The 27,143-nt window shown below is 41.4% G+C and overlaps 1 protein-coding gene across 2 annotated transcripts in view; it reads left to right on the top strand.

Moving 5' to 3' along the window:
- The window catches only part of SNX3 (sorting nexin 3), a 33,162-nt gene extending 6,911 nt beyond the window's left edge, over window positions 1-26,251 (top strand). For both annotated transcript variants that reach the window (XM_070733312.1, XM_070733311.1), the window contains exons 2-4: window positions 21,799-21,894; window positions 22,278-22,402; window positions 25,578-26,251. In XM_070733312.1, the coding sequence (XP_070589413.1) occupies window positions 21,799-21,894; window positions 22,278-22,402; window positions 25,578-25,683 (327 nt within the window). In that variant the 3' untranslated portion in view covers window positions 25,684-26,251. The remainder of the gene's footprint in view (window positions 1-21,798; window positions 21,895-22,277; window positions 22,403-25,577) is intronic.
- The last annotated feature ends 892 nt before the right edge of the window (window positions 26,252-27,143 follow it).

The following is a 27,143-nucleotide window of genomic DNA, read 5'->3' as shown; positions in this document are numbered from 1 at the left end:
AGGGGCACCCATATACAGGTATTCTTCAACTTTTATTCCTCAATAGTTATGTTTATTTTAGTGTCTGTTCTAAGTTGTAACAGATCTTTAAAAAAGTGACTTATGATCATTTTTCACACTTATGACCATTGTAGCATCACCACGGTCTGTCTTGTGATAGAAATTGGAGCATGTGACAACTGGCGTGTATTTGTGACATTTGCACTGACCTGGGACATGCCATTTGTAGCCTTCCCAACTTATTTCCAACAAGCCAAGTTAATACGGGAAACCTGTTTCATTTTAGCACCACATAATTCACTTAACAACTGGAGTTAACAACTTAACACTTAACAGCTGAAGTGAGTTGCTTATGGGAAAAGTTAGAAAAATGGAGTGCAACTCATTTAATTGCTTTGCTTAGCAACAAACATTTTGGGCTTAACAGTGATAGGTCAAGGACTACCTCTAAAGGTCTTAAATAAGGATGAGTTGGTTAGGAAAACCTGTGTCTTAACAACTTGAAAGAATTGCTTTAGGCTGAGTAGGCAATACTGCATGAAGTGGACCAAAACTATATTTTGTTCTAAGACAGCACAGAATTTTTATAACTTTACATGAGGAAATACCGAGATGGCAACTTATGATGAAGTCTTCTTGCCGTGCTTTCTTCTTAAAAACTGCCACTATGATATTTGGTTTTACTTGTTCTAGGAAAATCTTTGGTTTTCCTAAACTAATCCAATAAATGAAATTGTTCAATTTCTACAAAAACTGTTAAGCCAATCAAAGGTTATCGTATTACTTCCAGGAAATACTGTACTTTGGGAACAATGTTGCAGGAACTGTGCTTTAGTTCATAAGTGCTATTTATATGAATTCTAAATTAAGCATTCCAACAGTTAATTCTGTCTGACAGATCAGTGCCAGCCGCCAATATCTACAATATGGCCTGGATTGCTACCATTACAAAGCGTGATATGATTAATAAGAACAAATGCAACTTTCAAACGGAACAATTCTGAGTGTCTGTCGCCTCCAGTGAATTGCAACAAACAATAGGCAGTCCACAATTTACAACTGTAATAGAATTTGCTTATCATGGTCATAAAGTGAGCCATCACATGACTGACCCAATTTTATGACCTTTTCTTTTGCGGTGGTCATTAAGCAAATCGTTATAGTTATAAAGTGAACTCAGGTCACTGAGTGGACTCATTGATTGCTATGGGGCATTTCCTCCCCAAACAAGTCAATGCTAGGTTTTGGCGAAAACATTATAGATTGCCATCATGTGACTGTGGAGCACTGTAAAAGTGGGCTGGTTGGTGAGTGCCTGAAATGTTGTCTCGAGACCATAGGGAGGGAGACTTCAGATCGAGTCATATGATCTTTGGGAAGGGGGGGTGTATCTATAGTAATTTCATGGTTCCTGAGCAACCTGTCATTAATTTGAGAACTACCTGTACTGTAGATGAACGATGTGAATTGCTGCATTGAAATCTTAGATTCTGCAAAAACCAATCCAGTGATATTTAAAAGCATGAGAGGTAATGATGGTTGAAAAATCAACACAGCTACCGTGAGACTTGCAGAATTATTCAGTTAAAGATGGGTTTATATACAATTAAGGCTCAATATTAATTTCTGAGGAAAATGAATAGTTTTAGAAATATTATATAAATATACGACCATTAACTGATGATCTGGGGCTGCCTGGATATTTTTTCATTCTAATCACTCCCGCGCATGTACGCACGACCCTCTCTGATGGTCATTTCAAAAAATCCTTTCTTAGTGAGCACCTAGAAGCCAAGAGGATCATATGTAGCAAATTTCAAGTTTGTAGGCTTTATGGTTCTGGAGATTTTGTGATTATGGTCTGAGTGGTTTTTGCTTTTATATATAGATTTAAAGTTATGATGTTGGGAAAGGGGATTTCCGAGCAGCCTTTAAAGTTGTGGCCATAGCAACATCCTCACAGTCTTGGAATTGTGGATTGGGGACACATTTATGATGGTCGCATTGTCCCATGGCCACATAATTCCTGTTTGTGACCTTCACAGTGGGCTTCCAATGAGCAAAATCTATGAAGAAGCTGGTAAGAAGTTGCAAGTTGCAGTTAGTCTTTAATTATTGTGGTTGATTTGCTTAATGACCACAGCATATATTAGAATATAATGAAATGTTTCACTTTATGATTACATTGCTTAGCGACAGTTGCCAGTCCAAATTTTGGTTGGCGAGGACTACCTGTAAACTACTTCCAGCTGTACAAATGTCTTTTAAAATAGAAATAATAAATATGGCTGTTTAAAATGTTGGGTTTTATCTAAAAATGATTGTGTGTATACTGTATATATGTGCTCCCATTTTCTTTACTTCTTAAATTTGCAGGGTTTTGGTATTTCCTTTGTGCTATTTTCAATGTTTTGTTGATGACTGTAACAGAAACAGGTTGAGAAATAGATTGAGTATAAGTGGATAAAATCTTAGCAAGAACACATGGGATCATGTTATTTTTCAGTTGCAAGACTGTAGGAGAGAGGTAGGCAAAGTTGGCTCTTCTGTGACTTGTGGACTTCAACTCCCAGAATTCCTGAACCAATCATGATAGCTCAGGAATTCTGGGAGTTGAAGTCCACATGTGGTAGAAGAGCCAACTTTGCCTACCCCTGCAGTAGGAATACATTGTGGAAGTTCATTTCATGTAATTCAAGAGTTTTTAACATCTACTTCAACAAATGGTATGTTAAAGCTGTAGATACCTTGCTGTTAGAGCCACTGGATATCAGATGTTATATATCTTAGTGATAATGTAAACATAGTGTTTGATTATTAGATAGTTTGGTTCTAGAGGATGAAGGTCAAACTCTGTTCATTTCAACTGGACAGTTGTTTGTTTATTTCCAGCTTGGTTATATATTCTTCATTTACATGTTACAGTTTGGATGATGGCTTTTAAAAAAAAAGCAAATAGCATATTCTCTGGTGCTCTGGTAGAGGCATCCACATGTAGGTATTAACTTCCGTTGGCTAGGAGACTGAGTTGTAACAATTCCCTGGTCATGCCCCCTCTGCTCGGCTGAGTCGTCCAGTTTTTTACGACTTAGTTGAGCCAAGGAGATGTGTTTTTACTCATCTACAGCAGATTGAAGTCAAACACAAACAACTTTCTGGCATTCTTTGCCAGCCTCTACTATTTCTTTTGAAGATTGGTAAAGGAAATTAAAATAACAAGCAGATGAAGATTGAGGATTCCAGCAGCTTCAGCTGCTCTGCTAGCCTGCTAGCCCAGAGCTGCTAGTGAGTCAGCGTGATTGCTCCGGCCCCTGGAGTGACCACTTCCATCAGTTGGAGAGAGCAGCTTTCCGGGGTAAACCTTTGAGGGTATCTCCCGTTGGGGCGGGTGCCTTGTATCTCACTTAAGCCGCTGGTTTGTGAGCTGGTCTTTCCCTGTTCTGCTGGGACAATTGCCACCACCGCCTACTGGTTCTGCTGGTTCTTTTTAAAGAGCCACACTTCAAAGAGGATTGCCCCATGCCCTATTTCCAGCCAGAGCTGTGATTGTTGATGCCTCTCTTGTTGGCTTGGAGTGAGCCGATTCCCGCCCAAGCTAGCAGAGGCGCGATTTTGGAAAGCCGACTCTCAGCTGAGAGTGGCCATTTTGAATTTTGGAACAGAGTGGCTCTCTTGATTGATGTCTGCAGGGTGGTTTTTATTCCTCCCTCAGTGCATTTCGGGGCATGTCTTTGTTCAATTTGCTAGCTGGCGGCCATCATAGAATTGTCTTCAGCCACCCCTTGATCATCTGTGGGAGCGAGGGTCTTGGCAGAAAACTCTGGCTTCAAGATGGTGGATCGCAGCTCATCTAGAAGGGCCGGTGAGGAAAAAAGGGCTGTGAAGATGGCCTCTAGAGCCTCAAGATTATTCTCCAGAGGTGAGGCCAGCCTTAGCAGGCCCAAGATCTCCACAACTGCCAAGGGCTCCTCAGCATCAGATAAGAATGCAGAGAGGCGTCAGAGAGCCTTGGAAGCCGGTTTGCCAAGGTTTCCAATCTAGCAGAGGCTGCAGGGCCTCAATCTGAGGAGATGTTTCCTGAGAGGGCATGCTCACCACTCCTTGAGCTTTCCCCCCAAGCTTTTGGGGAAAGACACCTGGGATGCTCACCAGAGGGTCCAGAGGAGCAGGAAACCCTTGCCTCCCCTCGCCCCTTACAGAAAACCGCATTATCTACCCCTGACATGCACTTCTGGTGCGAATTCTTTTACAGTAGTTCCTGCAAGGGCTATAATTCCTGAGGGAACATTTACATCAACAGCATTGGGGCTTCATGCTGCAGAGGGTTAAGGACCTGTTTTGCCTCAAGATTTAAGAGAAATTATTGCTCAGGCAATTTCTCAGAAGATTGCTTCAGGCCTTAACCAGCAAGCCCTTATTCAACCCCAGTCCTCTAGTATGAATCTTCAACCCTCTATGCACCAGTCATCGCACAGGGGACTGCTCAACCCCCTGTCCCTCAGCCCATAGCAAGGGATCCATCAGGGAGGATAAGGAGATGTGTGATCGAGAGCTACCTGAGGACCAGGGGGTCATCCAGGAACAACCCGCATTTACAGGCTTATTCCACCTTCTCTTATTCAAATCATTATAATACAAGGACAAAGGCCTCTGCCAACATGGAACTTCCACTAGTACATTCAGATGCTCAATGTCATCAGAATTCTCAGGAAGACCCGTTCTCAGAACCTTCAGTTCATGAGGTCACAGTTCCTTCTCCAAAATTATTTATGGATAACGCCAGTGGACCAATCCCAGCTCCTTGACCGCCCCTAGTGGCATTGATAAGAAACTCTACAGAGCATGGAGGAAATCTTACAACTTCCTCAAGTTGATGCTCCAGTGGTGTCTTTGTCATCCTGTGCTCTGCTACCCTCAGATGCCAGTGAGGCTCTTAGAGTGAAAGAGAAGAAATGGCGTGCCGTTCAGATGGTTGCCTGTGCCATTAGGGCCTCTACTGCCATGTCCTTTTCAACAGATCTATACTTATATAACTTTGCCAACTACAGGCCAGATTGCCTCCTGAGGACACATGCAACATGATCTTAACAAAATCCCAGTGGCCATTGAGTACTCTGCCGACGCTAACTTGCATGAAGCAAAACCTCCAAAGCTCTGGCTTCAAAAGTCATGTCATATTGACTTCTGTGGCTTTTTCACTGGCAAACCGACCTACGCTCTAAATGGCGATTGGCTTCGGTCCCCTATAAATCTTTTGGGGGACGAGCTTGAGCCGATTCTCACTGAGACCCATGGATAAGCAGAAAGTTCTGCCATCACAACAGAAGCAGGGAGATAGCAGGGCTTCACCCTATTTTCAGAGGCAGTTTTTTCACTCTTATGAACCCAATTTTTATGCATCACAGTACCATTGTTCCTATGTGCAGGCTTCTGAGCCAGCACAGGGCAGGCCGGTCTCCTGTGACAGGGGCCAACTCTCCTTTCCAGTCAAACGGCCCTTTCAAGAGAGCTATAACAGATCCTCCCATGGGGTAAAAGATCTTCAGACTGAACTTCCCATTGGCGGGCGGCTGCACCTTTTTGTAACTCAATGGGAAAAAACCTCATCAGATGCCCGAGTTCTTAGTACCATCAAATTCGGTGTCAAAGTCGAATTTCTTTCCTGCCCTCCAACTCAATTCCTGCAGTGACCTGCAGATCCAATATCTGTTACAGATCCAGGTCACAGAACAAATTCCTGAGGGCCAAAAAGGTGTTGGATTGTATTCCATTATTTTTCTCGTGCCCAAAAATTGGGGGGAAGGGAGAGGGTTGGAAGGGCATACTGGATTTGAAAAGACTCAACTAGCATGTGACATATCAGCGCTTTAAGATGCAATCCCTACAAACCACCTTGGGCTGCATCCAGGAGAGGGACTTCATGTCATCTGTGGACCTGAAGGAAGCTTACCCCCATGACCTTATCCCGATCACAGGAAGTATTTGAGGTTCCTGTTTGCTGGGCATCACTATCAATACAGAGCCATGCCCTTCGGCCTCTCCTCAGCCCCCAGGACATTTACTGAAATTCTGGCAGTGGTAGCTGCTTCTATCCAAGTTCTGCCTCTAAGAATGCAGTGTTACATCGACAATATTTTAATATAATCATCTTCCCCTCTCTAGGGATGGTGGATTGTCATCCAAACACTTCAGGCCCACAGATTCTCTGTCGATCTGAAGAAAAGTCATCTCATCCCTATCACGTGCCTACTCCATCTTGGGGTAGTGATTGACTCCAAATCCAGCCAGGTTCATCTTTCTCAAGACAGGTGGGATAGCATTTGGGACCTAGTAGACCAAGTTTGATCGATTTGAATTGTACCCCTGGACACATCTTGCATCTTGGGCCATTGTGCCATGGGCGCACCTTCATGCCAGGTCTCTTCAGTAGCTCTTGCTGCCACCAGAGAGCAGACAGGGCTCATTCCAGAAGGTGGATACGTCTTCCACCACAGGTCCTTTGTTCCCTGACCTGGTGGACGTCAAAGTCTTTAAAGACCAGGTGCATTTTCAAGGAAGTCCACCGAGTGGTGATCACCACGGACACCAGTCTGTTTAGCTGGGGGGGGGGCGCACCTGTGAGAACAGATGGTCCAGGACAGATCATCCCCTGAGAAAACATGGAACAGCATCAACTGGCTGAGAGTTCGAGCCGTTCACCTGATGCTGCATTATTTTCAGGCAGAGATCAGGAACAGCCACACGCTAATTTTGACAGACAACCTGGCCGCAAAGGCTCATGTAAACCAGGAGGGGGCACTCGCTCCCATCTTTTGATGGCAGAAGTGGAGTAGCTGGGCAGAGGCCAACTTACTCTCCATCAAGACAGAGCACATTTCCGGGAAGGTGAATCTACAGGCTGATTGCTTGAGCAGGACAACAGTCAATCACTGAATGGTATCCGGACATATTCAAGGAACTGTACAGGAGGTTCGATACACCGGCAGTGGATCTCTCTGCTCATCCATCCAACACCTACCTCCTGAGATACTTTACCAGGTTCCCGGAACACGGGGTGGAACAAGTCGATGCCCTTTGCAGCCTTTGGCCTCTATGCCTTTCCTCCTCTTCCCTTCTGAATTAAATATATCCTACACTCCTATTTTTGTTGGTTTCACATATCATTTCAAGTCATAACGTGACTTGAACGTAACTGGACTTATCATTTTGAGTAAGTCCAGCCATTGTAAAGCAGGATTGTGAAGCCACTCTGCTGATTATATTGCTATCAGTGTTGGCAAGCTTCAGGATGAATGACTGCTGAATTTGTTCTTCCTTGTTCTTGAGTTACCAAACACTCCCTCTCCCCCCCCCCACTTTCTTTCTTTGATGCCATCTATGACTGCAACTTATTGGGTGACAAGTATCTCAGAATCCCAAGGCTAAACTTAATTTGTCGACTACACTTGATTTCTGAGAGCTTGGAAAGCTTTGTGAAAATAATAATCAAGTACGTGAATCTGCAGATAGTTTGAGTATGTGTCTTTCACAAAAGACAAGGTCAGATATCTTTCCTTTGTTTAACTAAAAGTTATCATTGAAACTTTTAATGGAACCTGCCTTTCTTAGCAAGGTTTAGATTAGATACTCAAAAGCTATTAGGCATTTTATTTACCACTTCACGTATATTAACTTTAATGTAAAGGAAATGGATTTATTCTGCCGCGCTCAATTTTTTTTAAAAAAAGTAGCTAATGTCTTAATACGCCATCCAAAATATCTTCATTGATAAGTCGATTTAGTACTCTATCTGAACACATTTGCTTCTCTTACCCTTTTGGCTTCTTGTTTTAAGGAGTCTTAGGGAGATAAAGAAATTAGCAGTGCACTCCACTTGTACTTTAGAATTTTTAGCTGAAATGGAGAAGAGCGGAAACAAACTAAATAGCAAATGATGACTAAAATAATACTGTATGTATTGCTTTGGGTTTCTGTTGTGATAAAACAGCTAAGTCTTGCTTTCTAATGGAATTCTCCTTTAACAAGGTCATCTTTTTTTTAAAGCCTTGCTTCTATTAAGCCAGTTCCTGTTCTTTGAAAAATTTGGGGTAACTAATAGAAAACTGGTGACATTTGCTAGTTAAGAGCCTCTAAGAGTAAATAGCTACAATTCTATAAATGATTATTAATATAATTAATATAATAAAAATATTAATCCTGTACAACAATATATAAAATATATAATTATTAATACAATAATAATCAGGCTTTTAAAAAAAATAATTTATATATTTTTGTGTTTTGTTCCCTTTGTTATTTTTCTTTTTCTGTGATTAGTTTAAAGCAACAATACATAAATAAAAAAGTGATCTTTCATTTGTGTTCTTCTATCTCAAAATTCAAAGTGGCAGAATGTTGTAGAGAATTTCGGATCCCAACAATCCATTGAAATTAGTTCTATTCCATAGAGAGGCTAATATTTTGAAGGCAGGTTTTTGGAGTATAGGTCACCTAAAGCTGTTCCTCAGCTCTCTACAAAATATATATTTTAAAGCCTTGCAACTTTTCTAGTTTAAAGAAATACATGTATTCATAAATACAAATTATTACAGTCTATCTTACTCATTGGTAAAAAAAGAGATCAGATTGCACTGCAAGTTTATGTTTGACTGAATGTCATCTTACTCTATTTCTGTACTTCCAGCTCTAGCTACCTGAGCATATAAAATCATAGACAAATAATGAATGCTTAAATTACAATTTAAATGCTACTATAAGAATGATTTGAATTACTATTTATTTAATTCCAACAAATTGAAGTTAGCTGTTATTAATAACTAGCTGAATATCCGTGCAAAACTTTGATCGGGCTTGATAAATCGACACTTACAGTTTGAAAATTAATGAATACTGTAGTTATAATCGGCCTCTCCTCTCCCCTTCTCTCCTTCAGGCTTGTCCTACAGAAGCCTTCTCTATCCTCTCCCCTTCTCTCCCCCAGGCTTTCTAGCCCCTTCTTTCTCTCAGGCTTTCTAGCTTCTTGTCTCTCCACAGAAGCCTCTCCTATGCTATCCCATTTTCTCCAGAGTTATTTTCAGGTTGGGAGGTGTTGTGATTCAGTCTGAGGCTCCTCAGGGAACGGCTGGAACTCTGCTGGCTCCATGCTCAGAGGGGGAGGACGAGGAACAGGAGGAGGAGGAGGACCAGGCAGACGGGGAAGAGGAATGTCAGGACGAGGAGGAGGGGGAACAGTCTGAGACCCTCAGGGGGGAGCTCTCCCCAGCGAGTAGCCTGGAGTCATTGGATGAGAACGCACAAGCCATCATAGATATGAGGCAGAGAAGGGCAGCACAACGAAGGGGACAATTAGCCAGGTATTTCCATCCCTAATAGGCAACAGCTGGGTTTGGGTGTGGTTCTCCTCAGAAAGGTTGAAAAGGCAGGCCCGCCCTTCCTGTATTGTGGAGAGTTATCTTTTGGGAGTCCTGTGACCTTGCTTCGATCCTTGGCGTCTCTGATTCTGGCTTGTGGCCTCGAAGGCTGAAAACTTGGGGGAGGCGTGGGTTTTATTATCTACAGTGGTGTGTGTGCCAGCAAGAAGCCTGTTGTATTATCTGGCCGTCGTGACTCTTCTGTGCAGCTTCACAGCATTCCAGTTTGTAAGAACAGTTTTTGTTATCTGTGTTTGTTTTCAAAGATATAAAAGGACTTTGCTTTTTACCAGCGTGTCTGGATACTCTTTTTAGTTGGTGTTGGCGTCTGGGGGAACCCAGACAGAACAGGAGGGGGAGTAGAACATCTAACGAATTAGCATCAGAGCATGTTAATAATAATAATAATATATGAAATACTCATCCCCTGATGGTCGTTTTGAAAAACCCTTTCTTAGCAAGCACCTAGAAGCTAAGAGGAACATACGTGCCAAATTTCAGGTTTGTAGGCTTTATGGTTCTGGAGATTTCGTGATTCTGCGTGAATGTTTTTCGCTTTTACATATATACAGTGGTACCTCTACTTATGAACTTAATTTGTTCCGTGACCAGGTTCTTAGGTAGAAAAGTTTGTAAGAAGAAGCAATTTTTCCCATAGGAATCAATGTAAAAGCAAATTATGCGTATGATTGGGGAAACCACCGGGAGGATGGAGGCCCTGTTTTCTCCCAGGAGATTCCTAGAGAGGCCCCACGGAGGCTTCTCCTCGCCTTTTCTGGTTATAGTTTCAGAGGCTCGGGTTTGTAAGTAGAAAATGGTTCTTGAGAAGAGGCAAAAATTTTTTTGAACATCTAGTTCTTATCTAGAAAAGTTCATAAGTAGAGGCATTCTTAGGTAGAGGTACCACTGTATAGCTAAATTAGAAGAAAATGACAGTTAATCATGTCTATGGAGATACTCAGTCATCCAGGTCATGGTTGTCCCAAAGGTTCTTTTTCAAGAGGCAACTGAATTTTCCGTTTTTTCTTTGAAGATGTTTCACTTCTCATCCAAGAAGCTTCTTCAGCGCTGACTGGATGGTGAGAAATTAAAAGATTTATATTCCTTGCAGGCAGCTGGACAAAATTGAGCAGTTCTTTCTCAACAGAGGAGGAGGGATGTACGGCATCATCGGTCTCCAATCTGCAACACAGTCCTTTCAAGAGTTCCAAGAAGGCTCCACACCCTTTTGCATTATTCAGGTGACCCCGAGGAGACACATAAAACTCCCAAGTGGCTTCTATTGCTCTCTAAAAAAAAATGCAAATGTACACCTGTCTGCCAGGAATATAAATTTTTCCATTCCCCACCTTCCAGTCAAAGCTGAAGGAGATTCTTGGATGAGATGCAAAACATCTTCAAACAGAAACCAAAAAGTCCAGTTGCTTCTTGAAAAATCACCTTTGGGGACAGTTAATCATGTTAAAGCTCATGTGCAAACATTAAGGCTGTACGTGGCCAGGTTTCCTGTCAAATTGAGGTCCATCCACCTCCTCCATTTTTGTGCTTTCCACCTATGTAGAAACCTATCATGGTTAGCAATCTAGGGAAAAAGAAGTCCCTTAATTCTGGGGTGATTTCATGCTATTTGAATGTGAGATCTGTTCTTAAAAGTGAATGCGTTCATAGCATGAGATTTTGTTTTGTTTGTATCCCACCTTTATTATTTTTACAAATAACTCAAGGCAACAAACATGTCTTACACACCTTCCTCCTCCTGTTTTCCCCACAGCAACAACCCTGGGATGTGGGTTGGGTTGAGTTGAGAGAGAGAGAGTGACCTTGGGTCAGTCACTTTTACAACTCACCTCACACATAGTCAGGTCACCCAGCTGGCTTTCATGCTAATGTGAGATTTGAACTCACTCCTAGGTCTAGCCGGGTGTCTTAATCACTAGACCAGTGCTTCTCAATTATTTTCTGTTACGACCTCCCCTAGGAAGAAGTAAACATTTCGCTCCCTCCACCTCTCCAATTTTAGTGTTAATATTTATTATTATTATAATAAAAGTTTTTAGTTGTTTTAGTATTGGATTGTTACATGCTGTTTTTTATCACTGTTGTTAGCCACCCCGAGTCCACAGAAAGGGGCGGCATACAAATCCAATAAATAAATAAAATATTTTACTTATTATAAGCTGCAATCAAACTACAGTATTGGCTGGGGAAGGCTGCTCTACCCTCTTACCTGGGAGTAAGTCCTACTGAATTCAATGGAGCCTGTTTTCGGTTAGGCAGACATAGGCTACCATGGTTAGGGCCCTCTTTTGACACAGGGTCAGGCCAGTTTAATCAAGCTGATGTTCTGGGGTCGTCAGCCTGGCCCATAAGTGCCGCCTCTGCCGAATGGTGTGGAGGAAGGCTTTAGGGTGTCATTCGAAGCTTTCACCCAGCTGCAGAGGATGCTCCACCTTGCCCAGAAGATGTTCGCCATGTCATTCATCACTACCGTGGCGCCCACCGAGAATAACAATCCATGCAACTGCCCCACATGGCCGCCTTCTCGTCTGGGCTCGGAGCAGCATGCAAATGGAAAAACACCTCCCTGCCCAGGGGAATCGATCAAGAGGGACCATGTATGTTCCCCAGGCTCACATGCACACACACCCCGCATCACTTCACTGCCCCCCTCCAGGGGGACGTGCCCCACTATTTGAAAAGCACTGCACTAGACCAAGCTGGCCAATCTGTACACATTCATCGACTGTCATCACTAATATGAAAAGACTAGGTTATAATTGAGAGGTTGGAAAAGTAAGTTCTTCTCATCATTCTAGTTGTTAGTCTCCAAATTGAGCTCTAAAGTTTGAAGCACAAATAATTGCTGCTAGGTGATTGTCCCTGAACCAAGGCTGTTACATCCTCTGTTTATGTGATTATTCATAATCACATCTGCTGAGGATATGAAACATAGACCAGCAACTTACTAAGCTTGAATAGATGATGATGGTTATGCCCATTTCTCTTACAAAAAAGGGAACAGGAGATGATAGCTTTTATTAACTGATTTGATTACTGCATACACTCTCCTGCTTGGAATTAGTCTCATTTGGAACCTTTTTCAGTTGGTGATAGAAAGGAGAAATGAGATTAGATAGTGAGAGGGTTTATTTTTGGCCAAGTACAGTTAGATCAGGAATGGGGAACAGAATCCACATGGACTAAAATGATGGAGCCCCTAAATGGGGAACCAAGCAAATGTAGTGCCAAAGTGTTGGCAGCATTTTTAAGTGTCTCCAGATGAGGCGGGTATGCTTACTTCTTGGATCAGGGGTCTCCAACCTTGGCAACTTTAAGACCTGTGGACTTCAACTCCCAGAGAATTCTGGGAGTTGAAGTCCACAGGTCTTAAAGTTGCTAAGGTTGGAGAGCCCTGTCTTGGATAACCTTCTGGCAGTAGCTCATGGCTAAGAAAAATAGAGACTGGCTTTTAACATCTCTTCATATGTCCAACTCCTAATGAAATCATATCTTAAAGGAAGATTAAACCATATACAGTGATCCCCCAATTATTGCGAGGGTTCCGTTCCAGGACCCCTCGCAATGATCGGTTTTTCGCCGTGGCAGCGAGGAGCCGAAGATTGGGGTTTCCCCGCCGCCCACGCAAACTCCTCGCTGCTGCCGTGCCCGCCGCTTGTCCGCCCGCCGCTTGTCCGCCGCCTGCCTGCCCGCGCGCCCGCCGCTCGCCCGCCCTTCGCCCGCCCATGCCGTTCTCTCGCGCCGCTTCCCAGCTGAGTCCTGAAGCGAACTTCCGCGTTTGGCTTCAGGACTCAGCTGGGAAGCGGCGCTGGGGTTTCCCTGCCGCCCACGCAAACTCCTCGCTGATGCCCGCCACTCGCCCTCCCGCAGCAAGAGGGGGAAGACCCAGGGAAGCCGCCCAGCAGCTGATCTGCCCGGCGCCATCTACGCATGCGTGGCCATAGAAAAAAGGGCGCGCATGCGCAGATGGTGTTTTTACTTCCGGGTTGAAAAATCGCGATTTAGCCCGTTCGCAATGATCGGGATCGCGATACCCGGGGGATCACTGTAGTAGTAAAAACGTATAGTGTGTATAATAAAATCTAATCTGGAGGAAATGGTTATTGGATTTGGGAATTGGAGAAATACTCTACACTACATCAGTGTTTCCCAACCTTGGCAACTTAAAGATATCTGGACTTCAACTCCCAGAAGTCCCTAGCCAGCGAATACTAGCTTTGGACTTCTGGGAGTTGAAGTCCAAATATCTTCAAGTTGCCAAGCTTGGGAAACACTGCACTACATGAAATAAAGCTTTTACAGAGGGGATGATCACATGTCTTTCTTCTGTACAGATCTATCACTACAGGGATAAGTATACCTTACAATTGAGGCCACCTATGTCCAGCTTCAGCTGGGTAGCTAGGCTTAGATTTTCCTTGGATGAAAATACCGGTAGTCTGGTTTTGGTTATCCGTGTCTTGATAAATTCGCTATTGAATTACTGCAGCCGCCTCTATATTGAAGATGTTTTGGAAAATAGCAACAAAAGAGGGAAATTAATTTAATTCATCCATCAACCCTAAAGAACTGTATTTGCTGCTTGTAAATTCCTGTGCCCAATTCAGAATGTCAATATTAATGTACAGACATCCGAATAACTTAAATGCCAACATGGATTTATGATGATCAAGTCTTGTGAGCCTAACCTGATCTCCTTTTATGATGGAGTTATTAGTCTAGTTCAGGAGTAGGCAACATTGGCTCTTCTATGATTTTCCCAGAATTCCTTAGCCAATCATGCTAGCTCACAAATTCTGGGAGTTGAAGTCCACACGTCATAGAAGAGCCAACTTTGCCTATCCCTGGTCTAGTTGGGTCAGGAAAAGGGTGTGGACAATGTCTCAGAGAGTATCCTTATCAACAAAATGATCAAATATGGATTTGACAGCTTAAGCATTGGATGGGGCCAGAGTTCAAATATCATACTTAAAGGATAAACTATAAATGGCATCAAATCTACTTGGAAAAACATCCAAAATGAAGTGAACACCATAGGAATAGGTTCAGAACCTAACAGTGCTGTTCAACACATTTAATAATATTGATGAGAGTGAATGCTGATCAGATTTGCAAATGATCAAAGCTAAGTTTGGTGGCTGAAAGAGAAAAAATAATAAAGATGTAAACAAGCTTGAACAATGGGTGAAAACAAATAGAATTACATTTAACACGGAAATGTGTAATGAATTTAGGCAAAAAAATGAAATCCCCCCCCCCCTTACCCCATCTATTTATCCATTCATATTTGATAGCATGGTTCTTGCTGTGATTACATTATTATGGTATTCCCTCCTTGGTGAAGTTTGCTTAGTCCATGGACTGTGGTTAGGCAACTATTAAGAAACGTGCCTGTTCATGCAGATTCTTGGGAGGGAAGGTCGCTTTGGGAATTAAGACTCTTAAGTGCTTGTTTCTACAAATGATTATACTGTGACTTACTTTCTCATTCTTTCCTCTGTACCACTCTTGCTTCTTGAAAAGGCCGGAATTAATAAAAACGCTTAAGGCATTTTTGTCTGTTCTCATACTTAAAATAAACGCTGAAGATCCAATTTCATTTCTTCCGAAAATTGCTGAAGTTTGTCGTGTATCCCAATAGTATTAACCAAAAGGAATTAACCAGCAGGAGGCAGTAAAAGAACATTAATATACCTGCTTCATAATGTGTCTCTCTAGCGTTTCCGCATTTCCGCAAATGTGCTGTTTTGATTGTTCTATATATTTTCCCTAATGGCATGACTTTACAAGGTTCTTGGGGTATTTTGTGAGTTATTAGTAGTATCTACTTTCTGCTGGCAGTTGAGCTGCCAATAGAATTTTACCATAGTCTGTTCTTCAAATTGGTGCTATGGTAACAGTGTCTTTGTTCAGTGAGACTTATTGGGGGGCTGGGGGAGTTTTACTTGCAGGTGTGCTATAGACTTCGAGAAATTGCCCAAAAGGAGAACAGTTTTTCTCTAAAGTAAAATGAGAAGTCTACACAATGCAAGTGGCATATCAGATTCTTTTCTTTGGTACAGAGGTAGCCTGAGTGCTATATAGATCACTATAATTTTCCGGACTGTGGACCTTTTTCCATTCTGCTTTTGTAAATCAGTACCTTAATTGACAATCCCATCATCTTCCTGGTTCATTGGTGTTTGGGCCTCTTGTCAAAACATTGCATTTTGGGTTATATTACTTGCAGAATCCCTCAAAAAGTCAGGTGCTTATGCGATTGATATAAAAATAAACTGCAGCTAATTAAAAAAACACACCAGAAGTCTCTTAGGGAGATTCAGTTAATTAAATTAAGTATTAATGAAACACATTCCTAGGGATTCTCTCAGTGTTATGCTTTAACGTTCTTCATGTCTTTCCCAGTCCAGAGTTCAAAGGTTAATTTGGTAGAAGTACTTTAAGTACAACAAATAGATATATCCCGGGTTTTTATTAACAACTTGCATTATAACTCTGGTGGCCATCTAAGGAAGAAGAGGTCATTGGAGGAGAGATGTACAGCCATCTTCCGGAGATGCTCTTGACTCTGGTCAAGAAGCTAACAGAAGAATGATAGATTGTTCTGCCAGTGTACCTACTAGGACAGTGATGGCGAATATATGGCACAGGTGGCAAGCGGAGCCATATCTGCTGGCATGTGAGCCATTACCCTACCTCAGCTCCAATGTGCTGATTTTCGGTTCTCCCGGAGGCAGTGGGGAGACATGTTGGGCTTCCGGAGAGTCTCTGAGGGCATGGGGGAGTGCATTTTTTGGCTTCTGGAGCCTGAAAAGGGCCAAAAATGGGCCTACTGAGCCCACCAGAGTTTGGGAAATGGGCTCTTTCAGGCCTCCACAGGGCCTCCGGTGTGGGGGGTCCAGGCATTATGGGTGTGGGCACGCGCACATGCGCAATAATAAATTCATGCACGCTTTCGGTATCTGAGGTTCGCCATCACTGTACTAGGATATTTTTTGTTACTAGACAAAAGAACTAGCAACCAATGTTTCTATGTAATTCTCAGAAGGATGGGATTTTCTGTTGTGTGGCCAGCAGGAGCCCCCTTTTTGTGTTTGTTTGTGGGTTCATTTTAGAAGGCTGATATATGATTTGTGTGGATGGGAAACAAACTGGCAAAGTGCATAGCTTTATTCAGTTCCAGGAGATCCTTCGGTCAAGTTCCTGCAAGGAAGCTTCAACCGCAACAACACAAGAGCACGCAACAGATTCAAGCTTAATATTAACCGCTACAAACTTGACTGTAAAAAATATGACTTTAACAATCGAGTTGTCGAAGCGTGGAACTCATTACCAGACTCAATAGTGTCAACCCCTAACTCCCAACATTTCTCTCTTAGACTATCCACGATTGACCTCTCCAGGTTCCCAAGAGGTCAGTAAGGGGCGTACATAAGTGCACTAGTGTGCCTTTCGTCCCCTGTCCAATTGTCTTTCCTTTATCTCATATATCATTTTTCCCCCCTTTCATATATCTTCTCCTCTATTTTTATATTTTTCTTTATATATATTACCTCATGTCTATTCTCTTCTATATGTATTGTGTATTGGACAAAATAAATAAAAAAATAAGATAAGATAAAATAAAATAAAGTAAAATAAAATGAAATGAAATAAAATAAAAAGTAGCAAGGCCACAGTAATAGGCCCACAAGGCAGTTTGTTTTGGTCCGGGCATGGGCAGCTGAGCCGGCCATGTCCATTTCCATTGGCAACAATATGAAAATGAAGGGGAGTAACAATAATATAACAACTGACTGGTTCCTTTTCAAAAACTACGGTAATTGGAAGCATTGGTTGATAGATAATTATAATTATATTTTAATCTTTCTGGTGTATTTCTTTTCATGTTGGTCACTGGAATAAACAATTTCAAAATTCAATCCAGCTTTTGAAAAACTACGGTACCTCCTGATTTGGAAAAGTACATTAGAACAACTTGTCTCCAGAAGTTATAAATGCTCTAACTCTGGAAGTTTTTAAGAAGAGATAACCATTTGCCTGAAATGATATACGTTTTCATGCCGCTTGAGGGGGATTGCCTGAGACGGGAACACTTACCTGAGAAAGTTATCGCTACGATCCAAGCATCTTGTTGTCCGTCCACTACAAGAATCTACCAAGCCACCTGGAAGGCATACTGTGACTATTGCAGGACACAGAACTTCGATCTACAGACATTTTTGTAAAACAATTATATTTTAAAATCTGCTTTGAATTTTAAAAACAAAAAAATAGGAATATTTGAGGAGAGTATTAAAAATCATAGCTGTTTCTTAGCCTCACTATTATGTAATTAGTTCCTTAATGCAAGAACTGCTATACCTTGCTGCTGTTTTGATTATGGTTATTCTGGGCAATTTTGTCTTGAAAAAAGACAGAATTCTTAGGACTCCTAGATGCCATCACAGATGCCATTGAATTATAATTTGGAAAGTGGAAAATGTGGAAGATAAATTAATAGGTATTCAGAGCATACCTACTAATTTTAACTTTGTCTGGTTCTATTGACTTTTTATCATGTGGTCTTAAGCATGTTACTCCAAAATTAAATGCAATATTACCCTTCTTGGAAAGCTGTAAGTCCTGTTACATAGGCTCCAATAATAAATATAATTTAGTCATGCAAACAGAGCATATTCACTAATCTTTGTACACTGTAAAGTAAGATATTTATATCTGCTTCAAAGTTTGTGTCTATCATGAAGGCAACACCATTTGACAGGCTCCTGGATTTTAACTGTTTTAACTGCTCTATTCTAGATTTCCACTTCCCATGGTTTTCACATTGGATTTTTAAATGTGAAATTTAAATTTAAATATTCATAAAAAATATTATTGGATTAATACAATTCATCTTAATTTCCTTCCTCCCCAATAATACTGAATGAGGGCTCCTATAATAAAACAGAATCAGAAGCAAAGCAAAGATTTGAGAAATATAATTAAAACAAGTTCTACTGATTCTATATTGAAAATAGGTTTAGATGAATTTACAATCTGATAGACGTAAATTTAAAATGTTCTGTCTGTCTCTCTATGTTTGTGGTGTGTGTATGTTCAGAGTTCGGAGACTTTCACACATTTGCCTCTCCAAGCAGCTAATGTTATGCAGCTTGTATTTCAGAAGTAAACTATTTTGAAATAACAAAAAAGTCAGATGCAGTAGAGAATAATTGCGATTGTTTGGGGAGTTCAAGAAAAACGGAGAGGTGCAAGTTCCAATTTGATTTTTTTCCTTTAGAATGTACCATTAAGCCTTTATATCTTGCTTAGAGATTAACTTTTATATGCTTCCGCATCAAGAAATAAGAATTTCTGAGGCGCTCCTTTCAGGATCTTAACTTGCTTGCATAAAAGAGCAGTTAACAAGAAGGATTAGGTAACCTGAGCAAATGGAATGTTAAAGGTAAAATCTCACCTGCAGAAAACATAAAACTGTACAGGCTTTACACACTTACAATGACTTATTTTGGAGAGTTGAACTCTGTTAATAAGCCAAAAGGTGAAATCAGAGTGCAGTAATCCATTGTTTTTAATTTCTGGGAAGCTTTCTCTTGAGCTCCAAAGGAACTGTATAGCGGTGCTTCCTAACTAAGGGGAAAGTAATTTCACAAAAACAAGTATGACTTCTAGTATAAAGGAGCTTCTTAAGGTTATATTTCTTACAAAGCTTGAGCACAATAAACCGTGTTGTACTTAGCTGGGAAAATGCAGGTGCCTTCCTAACTTGGCTTGGGTTTCATGCCTTGTACATGCAGATGTTGCGGTATATTATTAACATGGGCTTTTCTCATGAAACATTGCTTATCAGACTTTTTTATGATGAGCCTTCTCATTAGCCATGCATTTGGATGGAGATAGAAAATTAGAAAATCTTTTAATTCATTTAGAATAGAATAGAATAGAATAGAATAGAATTTTTTATTGGCCAAGTGTGATTGGACACACAAGGAATTTGTCTTGGTGCATATGCTCTCAACGTACATAAAATAAAATATACATTTGTCAAGAATCATGTGGTACAACACTTAATGATTGTCATAGGGGTCAAATAAGCAATGAAGAAGCAATATTAATAAAAATCTTAGGATATACGCAACAAGTTACAGTCATACAGTCAACATGGGAGGAAATGGATGATAAGAATGATGAGAAAAACTAGTAGAATAGAAGTGCAGATTTAGTAGAAAGTCTGACAGTGTTGAGGGAATTATTTGTTTAGTAGAGTGATGGCGTTCGGGAAAAAACTGTTCTTGTGTCTAGTTGTCTTGGTGTGCAGTACTCTGTAGCGACGTTTTGAGGGTAGGAGTTGAAACAATTTGTGTCCAGGATGTGAGGGATCAGTAAATATTTTACCCGCCCTCTTTTTGACTCGTGCAGTATACAGGTCCTCAATGGAAGGCAGATTGGCAGCAATTGTTTTTTCTGCAATTCTGATTATCCTCTGAAGTCTGTGTCGGTCATTTCCATTGCTGTAGGTAGTAAGTACCTGTACATATAATGCTGTTTTTTTAGCTTTAATGTTGGGCACATGTATGATTGATGGATCTTTAAATATTTTTTGGATTTTTTGAGTAACTTGAAATGATTTTTTTTTTTTTTAAACACACTATGTAATTTTGGTGCAAAAATCACCAGAAGCAAGGATTTGAATGCAGCTTCCTGTTAACATTCTAGAGAAAATTGATTAGGTGGTAAAACATTCTTACTAGCTTCTACTACAAGAGAAGCTGAGAGTCCATCCTTTTGCCATCTTTGCTCCAGTATGGAAGGAAGTGGTGGCCAAAGGAATGTGAAGAATTATTTTTATCTATTTAAATTTGCTTATTTATCAGGTTTATGTCTTACCTTTTATACAAGAGCTCAAGATGACCATAGATACTGCTCCCTCCTCTTATTTCCCTCTCACACACTCTTGTGAGAAGAGTTGAGCTGAGTGAGTAATTTGTAGACACCCAATGAGCTTCTGAAGCTGAAGTTGACCTGGAATTTGCATCTCCCTGCTCCTGGTCCAACACCAGCCTTCACAATTTTGTACATAATATTATAAAACTGGATTAAGAGAATGCTACTTTGGTCCTGAACCCTTGGGTAGTTTTGAGTACTGTATTGACTCTTAATCCCTATGGATCCTGGTAGGCATGATGGCGTCCTAAAGCAGTGTTTCCCAACCTTGGCAACTTGAAGATATCTGGACTTTAACTCCTAGAATTCCCCAGCCAGCGAATGGGAGGAATTCTGGGAGTTGAAGTCCAGATATCTTCAAGTTGCCAAGGACTGATCTCAGAAGATAGTTCTGATGATCTCTTGCCCTACCCTAGAGACATTGTCATGTCGGGAGCTTTAGGGTTCTATTTTGTCCTCTATATTTTTAATATCCATCTGGGAAAGCTATCTGAATATTTGAGCTGTTATTTCAACAGTAAGCAAATAATATCTTTCCTAAATATAGCGTTGAACATTAATGTCAGAGCAAACAATCAGGAACTTATTCCAGCTAAAGCAGAGTTTCTGAGAGTAGGAAAATAAATTTGGGATAGCTGATCCTAGGAAGACATGCTTTCTTCTTAAGGTGCCAAGTAAACAAAGAGTGCACAGCATAAAGTCTTAAACACTTGGAAGACTTGACTCATGAGAACTGTTACCATTCAACATCTATTGACCACAGTGAACAGGAGCTGAAATTCAACAGCATGTGGATGGCCACTCCTATCCTACATACTTGCCTTCATTTCTTGGTTCTTCAATTAAACTAACATTTATTAGAATGATTGAATAAAATGTGATGGTATCTTTTTAGTCTTATTTGTTGCAGAACTCCTTGAGAGGATTTGCTCCAAAATGTTTTGAATTCCTAGGAAAGACAGTCTGTTTTATATTTGATGGACAGCCACTAAAAGGATGCTCTAACTCCATTTTAGATCCATACAACTGCATTAATGTATTGCTTTTAGTTTTCTCCTCTAACTTGAGGAATCCATTTGACGTGTCATACCTGGATAAAGATATGGTGTTTCAACATTGCTAAGCCCTCAGATGTCATAACTGAATGATTTCTGAACCTTGGCAACTTTACGAAGTGTGGGCTTCAACAACCTTTTAAATGTACTATCGTTATTTTAGATTTTAATTCTTAGATTTGTCATTATGTACTGTTTTTATCACTGTTGTGAGCCGCCCCGAGTCTGCGGAGAGGGGCGGCATACAAGTCTAATAAATGAAATGAAATGAAACCTGGATTCTTCAGCCAGCTTTCTAGAAGTTGAAGTCCTCATACTACTTAAACTGAATCAAGTGAATGGAGACTGATGGGTCTTGTTTCTTTCAGACAAATCTTCCGATCTTCAAATTGAAGGAGTCTTGCGTCAGGAGGCGATACAGTGATTTTGAATGGCTTCGAAGTGAGCTAGAAAGAGAAAGTAAGGTGAGGCAACCAAGTTTCCTTGATGCTCGATGATAATTTAGCAGCGCAAAAGTTTGCACTGCGAGTCTCCATGCTTCGATGGCAGGGAGGATTGCCAACTTATTCTGGTGTTTTGTGATAATTAGAGCACGTACTCCATAAGCCATCTTGCCTCCTAACAGCTGTGTTTAAGCCTGGAACATTATGTATTTTCACCCTAAATCATCTTGGTGCCACATTCCTAAGGAAGGGAATGAATCTGAATTTTTTTCTATAGTGCTTAGAGAATTTTCAGAGCTCTTTGTGCAGCAGTGATAATGACGGTGGTAATGGCAATGTTGACGAGGCTTTAATTTTTAGCATAACAGAGTTAGAATTGAAAATGCCAACTGTTTTTTTTTTAGGTGGTTGTACCTCCTTTACCCGGGAAAGCTTTTCTTCGCCAGTTGCCTTTCAGAGGAGATGATGGGATATTTGATGATTCCTTTATAGAAGAGAGGAAGCTGGGGCTTGAACAATTCATAAACAAGTAAGTGGGATATTCTATTTCTTGCCTTGCACAGAAATTTCGGTAATGAACAATATGCTGGTAGCCCGGACTGAGTTCCTAGCAATGGTGTTAACATCCCAGTAGATTATATGTTACACCTCCTGACACCTAACAGTGACCTGTGAAGTCTTTTCAAGACCAGTGGAGCTTGTGCTAATATAAAGAAAAGCTCAGTTTACATTATTAAAGACTTCTGAACCACTTTCCAGGTTGGAGCTGTGAAGCAGCTTCAGTATCCAAGCTGTAGGGTAGGCAGCCACTTAGCATGCTTGCTGCAAAAATTGAAGAATTTGTAGTGACCTGGGTTTTGTTTCTTAATGTATGCAAATTGCTTAGATTGCAGCGTGTAAAGATAGCATCGTACAAATAAGGCTGGGGGGAGATAAGCGTGCTCATCACCGAACAAACAATTTGGTTATAATTTCTGACTGCAAGTGTGATCCCCAGTACAGATTTCTATGCTTGAATCTAGAGGATATTAAAGATACATGTGTGCTAATTTGGCCTTCAGAAAAGATCCCTATCAACCTTCTAACTTGGAAATGAGATGGTTTGTGCTGTGTATTTATCAAGAACTTCCTTTTTCTGCCGCCTGTAATTAAACAGCAGCATTTTTGCTTTGGCAGTTCATTGCTGAAGGAAATCATTCTTGCTGCAGCCAAATTCTCTTTGATGAACCCAGTCAGTAATATTGGTTAAATAAGCCACTGTTGACCCATGGTATCTAACCCTGTTTGACATTGCCCCCTCCGAAATGTATTCTTAGTGCCTTGTGTGAATTCAAAAGAGGCAAACTTCATTTAGATATGACAGCTTAAAAGCTGCCAAGGGAATGCAGTGCAATTTTGCAGAATTGTGAACAAGGCACTGCATCAAAATCAGTATTTTTAAATACAGTGGTACCTCTACTTACAAACTTAATTCTTAAGTAGAAATGTTTGTAAGAAAAATCCATTTTTCCCATAGGAATCAATGTAAAAGCAAATAATGTGTGCAAGTGGGGAAATCACAGGGACGGTAGAGGCCGTTTCCTCCCAGGAGATTCCTAGACAGGCCCCACGGAGGCTTTTCCCCGTCTTCTCTGGCCCTGTTTCCTCCCAGAAGATTCCTAGAGAGACCCCACAGAGGCTTCTGCCCACCTTTTCCGGCCCTGTTTCCTCCTAGGAGATTCCTAGAGAGGCCCCACGGAGGCTTCTCCCTGCCTTTTCCAGCTCTTTTTCCTCCCGGAAGATTCCTAGAGAGGCCCCACAGAGGCTTCTCCCTGCCTTTTCCGGTTACAGTTTTGGAGACTCGGGTTTGTAAGTGGAAAATAGTTCTTGAGAAGAGGGGGGGGAAATCTTGAACCCCCGGTTTTTATCTAGAAAAGTTCATAAGTAGAGGCAAATTAAGTTTGTCTCGTCAACACTCCATGGCCTGCACTGGCTGCCGATCAGTTTACGGTCTCAATTCAAAGTGTTGGTTGATCTATAAAGCCCTACATGGCATTGGACCAGAATACAGTGATCCCCCGGGTATCACGATCCCGATCATTGCGAACGGGCTAAATCGCGATTTTTCAACCCGGAAGTCAAAACACCATCTGCGCATGCGTGCCCTTTTTTTCTATGGGCACGCATGCGTAGATGGCGCCGGGCAGATCAGCTGCTGGGCGGCTTCCCTGGGTCTTCCCCCTCTTGCTGGCGGGAGGGTGAGCGGCGGGCATCAGCGAGGAGTTTCCCCACCGCCCACGCAAACTCCTCGCTGCCGCTCGCCCGCCCTTCGCCCGCCCACGCCGTTCGCTCGCGCCGCTTCCCAGCTGAGTCCTGAAGCGAATTGGCTTCAGGACTCAGCTGGGAAGCGGCGCGAGCGAGCGGCGTGGGCGGGCGAAGGGCGGGCGAGCGGCAGCGAGGAGTTTGCGTGGGCGGTGGGGAAACCCCAGCGCCGCTTCCCAGCTGAGTCCCCTTCCCAGGAACCCCAATCTTCGGCTCCTCGCTAGCGCTGCGGAAGTAAAAACACCATCTGCGCATGCTTCCACAGCGCTACTTCGCGAAAACCCGATCATTGCTAGGGGTCCTGGAACGGAACCCTCGCAATGATCGGGGTATCACTGTACCTCTGAGACTGCCTTCTTCCGCATGAATTCCAGTGACCGATTAGATCCCTCAGAGTTGCCCTTCTCTGGGTCCCATCGATTAAACAATGCCGTCTGACAGGACCTGGGGGAAGAGCCTTCTCTGTGGCGGCCCTTGACCTCTGGAATCAACTCTCCCTGGAGATCAGGACGTCCCCACTCTCCCTTGCCTTTCATAAACTTTTGAAAACCCACCTATGTCGCCAGGCATGGGGAAATTAGCACACCCCTTAGCTATTGAGGTTTATGCATGGTTTGTTTGGTTTGTATGATTGTTTTTTATAAGGGTTTTTAAACTGTTTTTAAATATTGGATTTGTATTCATTGTATTGTTTTCCTTGTTGTGAGCCTCTCCAAGTCCTCGGAGAGGGGCTGCATACAAATCCAATAAATAAATAAATTTGTAGGTAGAGGTACCACTGTACACTGGAATTTGGGGAGGGGGTTAAATTGATTTTTATTGGACTTATATCTGTTTTCTGTTTATCCCATCATAAATAAGTCAGTGGGTCTGTTCACTTGTACTTTGCAGGAAATTTCACCCCCTTAATTAAGATAGGAGATGGCACAGGGACTCAGTCATTAAGACACTGGGCTTGTCGCTGGAAAATCAGCACCCCAGGTTCAAGACCTGAGAGCCACATGACGGGGTTTGTTTCCGTCCTTGCTCCAACTCCTGTCAACCCAGTAGTTTGAAAGCATGCAAATACAAGTAGATAAATAAGTGCATTTGGGAAGGTAACAGCACTCTGTTGATATCATGCTGACCACATGACCACAGAAATGTGCAGATAGGATTAACTCAGTGGCCTTGAAACTAAGATTAGCACGCCCCCCCCCCCCCCTGTAGTCAGTAACAACTAGCGGGTGTAAAATTCAAGTAAATATCTTTCCTAATTAAGATAGACAACTAGAATGCAAAATTTTAGGTTTTTAAAAAATGCTTGGAAGCCAATTGCTGACAAAGTAAAAGTATATTGGGATTAATATTACGGGGCACATGGAGCCCTTTGAAGACTGACCTTTTTCATTTTTAATTTTCAGAGTTGCAGGTCATCCTTTGGCTCAGAATGAACGTTGTCTTCATATGTTCTTGCAAGATGAAATAATAGATAAAAGCTACACACCATCAAAAATAAGACATGCTTGAATGCTCCACAACACTTTAACCGGCGTAAATGTTAGTGATTAATTTACATGGTCCAAGATTTGTAGTTAAGGTTTTAGCATGCTCCAGACCAATTGGCACAAGGAAACTTTGGTATATTAATGGCACTGCTTGGTCTTTGCATTCACTTTATGGCATTAAAGAAGTTTAGGTAAATCTGCTGTCAGATGTTTGATTAAATGGCTTTTAAAAATCTAAATACTTTGAACCTCTTTTCTTCCTTTGCAGTGACCTTGTGGGGATTACTGACTTGGCCTTACTTGAACTTGCACTGTTCTAGTGTTGCACGTTCACTTTTATTTGATTAAAACACTAGAATATTTCTGTAAAATAAGTAGCATCGCACCTACATTTTGGTGACTAACGTTGTTTCATTATCCCCTTGTGTAAAATAAGCACTTCTGAGGTTGTATCCTTAAGAGGTAAAACAAATACCTTTGTACTGAGAAGCAATGAGGAAACTATCTTTATATTGTGTAAAAAGAAATCAAGATTTGTATACTAAGATCATTTGTCTAAAGTTGTTTTGAAATAAAAAAAGTGAAATGCATTTTGTATGCCTTTACTGCTGTTATGATGAGGAGGCAATTGGGCTGGATTACCCCAAATGTCAGTCCCCTTGTATATAATTGTAAGTTCGATGCATCTTCCATCTGCTTATATCAGCTGTTTTAATATTACGTTACTTCATTCAGTGGAAAAGAAGCAATAATCCCATGGGCATTCTCGCTTTGGTGCACGTTTACAATCAAAAAGATCCTTAACTTGGATAGGATGGGCTGTTCTACTTTCTATTCAGTCTTTTGGAATTCCCTGCTTACATTTCATTTGGGAAGGTTTATGAACGCAGCGTACTGTTGATGAAACTGCCATTTATTACATTTTGAATCAAGAGTGCAGTTCTTGCTTTTATTCAAGAGAGCAACATTCATCGTAAACTAAATTTAATTTGATACTATGCTGAGAAGCCCAAACGATGTCAGGATTTGACATTCCAAACACTGTTTCCAGTAAAGACAAAATCAGGGCCAATAAAATATACAGTATATTATGTTTTTTCCCCTCCAATGAGGAATTATTGTAGGGTTAGAATAATATATTACCGCTTTCAATACAGATCTTAATGTCACAAATGTGGCAAAATCAGGGATGCACAATTTCCAACAGTTGAAGAGTTAGACCAGGCTTTGCACAAGGTGTTAAGCACCACATTCTATACCTGCCAGAGATACTTGGGGGAGGGACTTCAGGAATGTTTTGGGTCCTTAAGCACCTGCAAAAAAGGAGCAAATGTTTGACCACACAGCAGTGTAGGGAGGGAAGCTTTCAGGCCACAAATGGGATTCTGACAAGTCTTTGATCGTTGGGTTTTGTTGTCATACCTAACCAAGCTTAGGCACTTTGAAAGTGTGAATATTTGGTTACGGAAACTTCACCATTGT

Source organism: Erythrolamprus reginae, chromosome 1 (assembly GCF_031021105.1).
Source record: "Erythrolamprus reginae isolate rEryReg1 chromosome 1, rEryReg1.hap1, whole genome shotgun sequence".
NCBI classification, from domain to species: Eukaryota; Metazoa; Chordata; class Lepidosauria; order Squamata; family Dipsadidae; genus Erythrolamprus; species Erythrolamprus reginae.
This window is presented reverse-complemented; position numbering and strand designations above follow the sequence as displayed.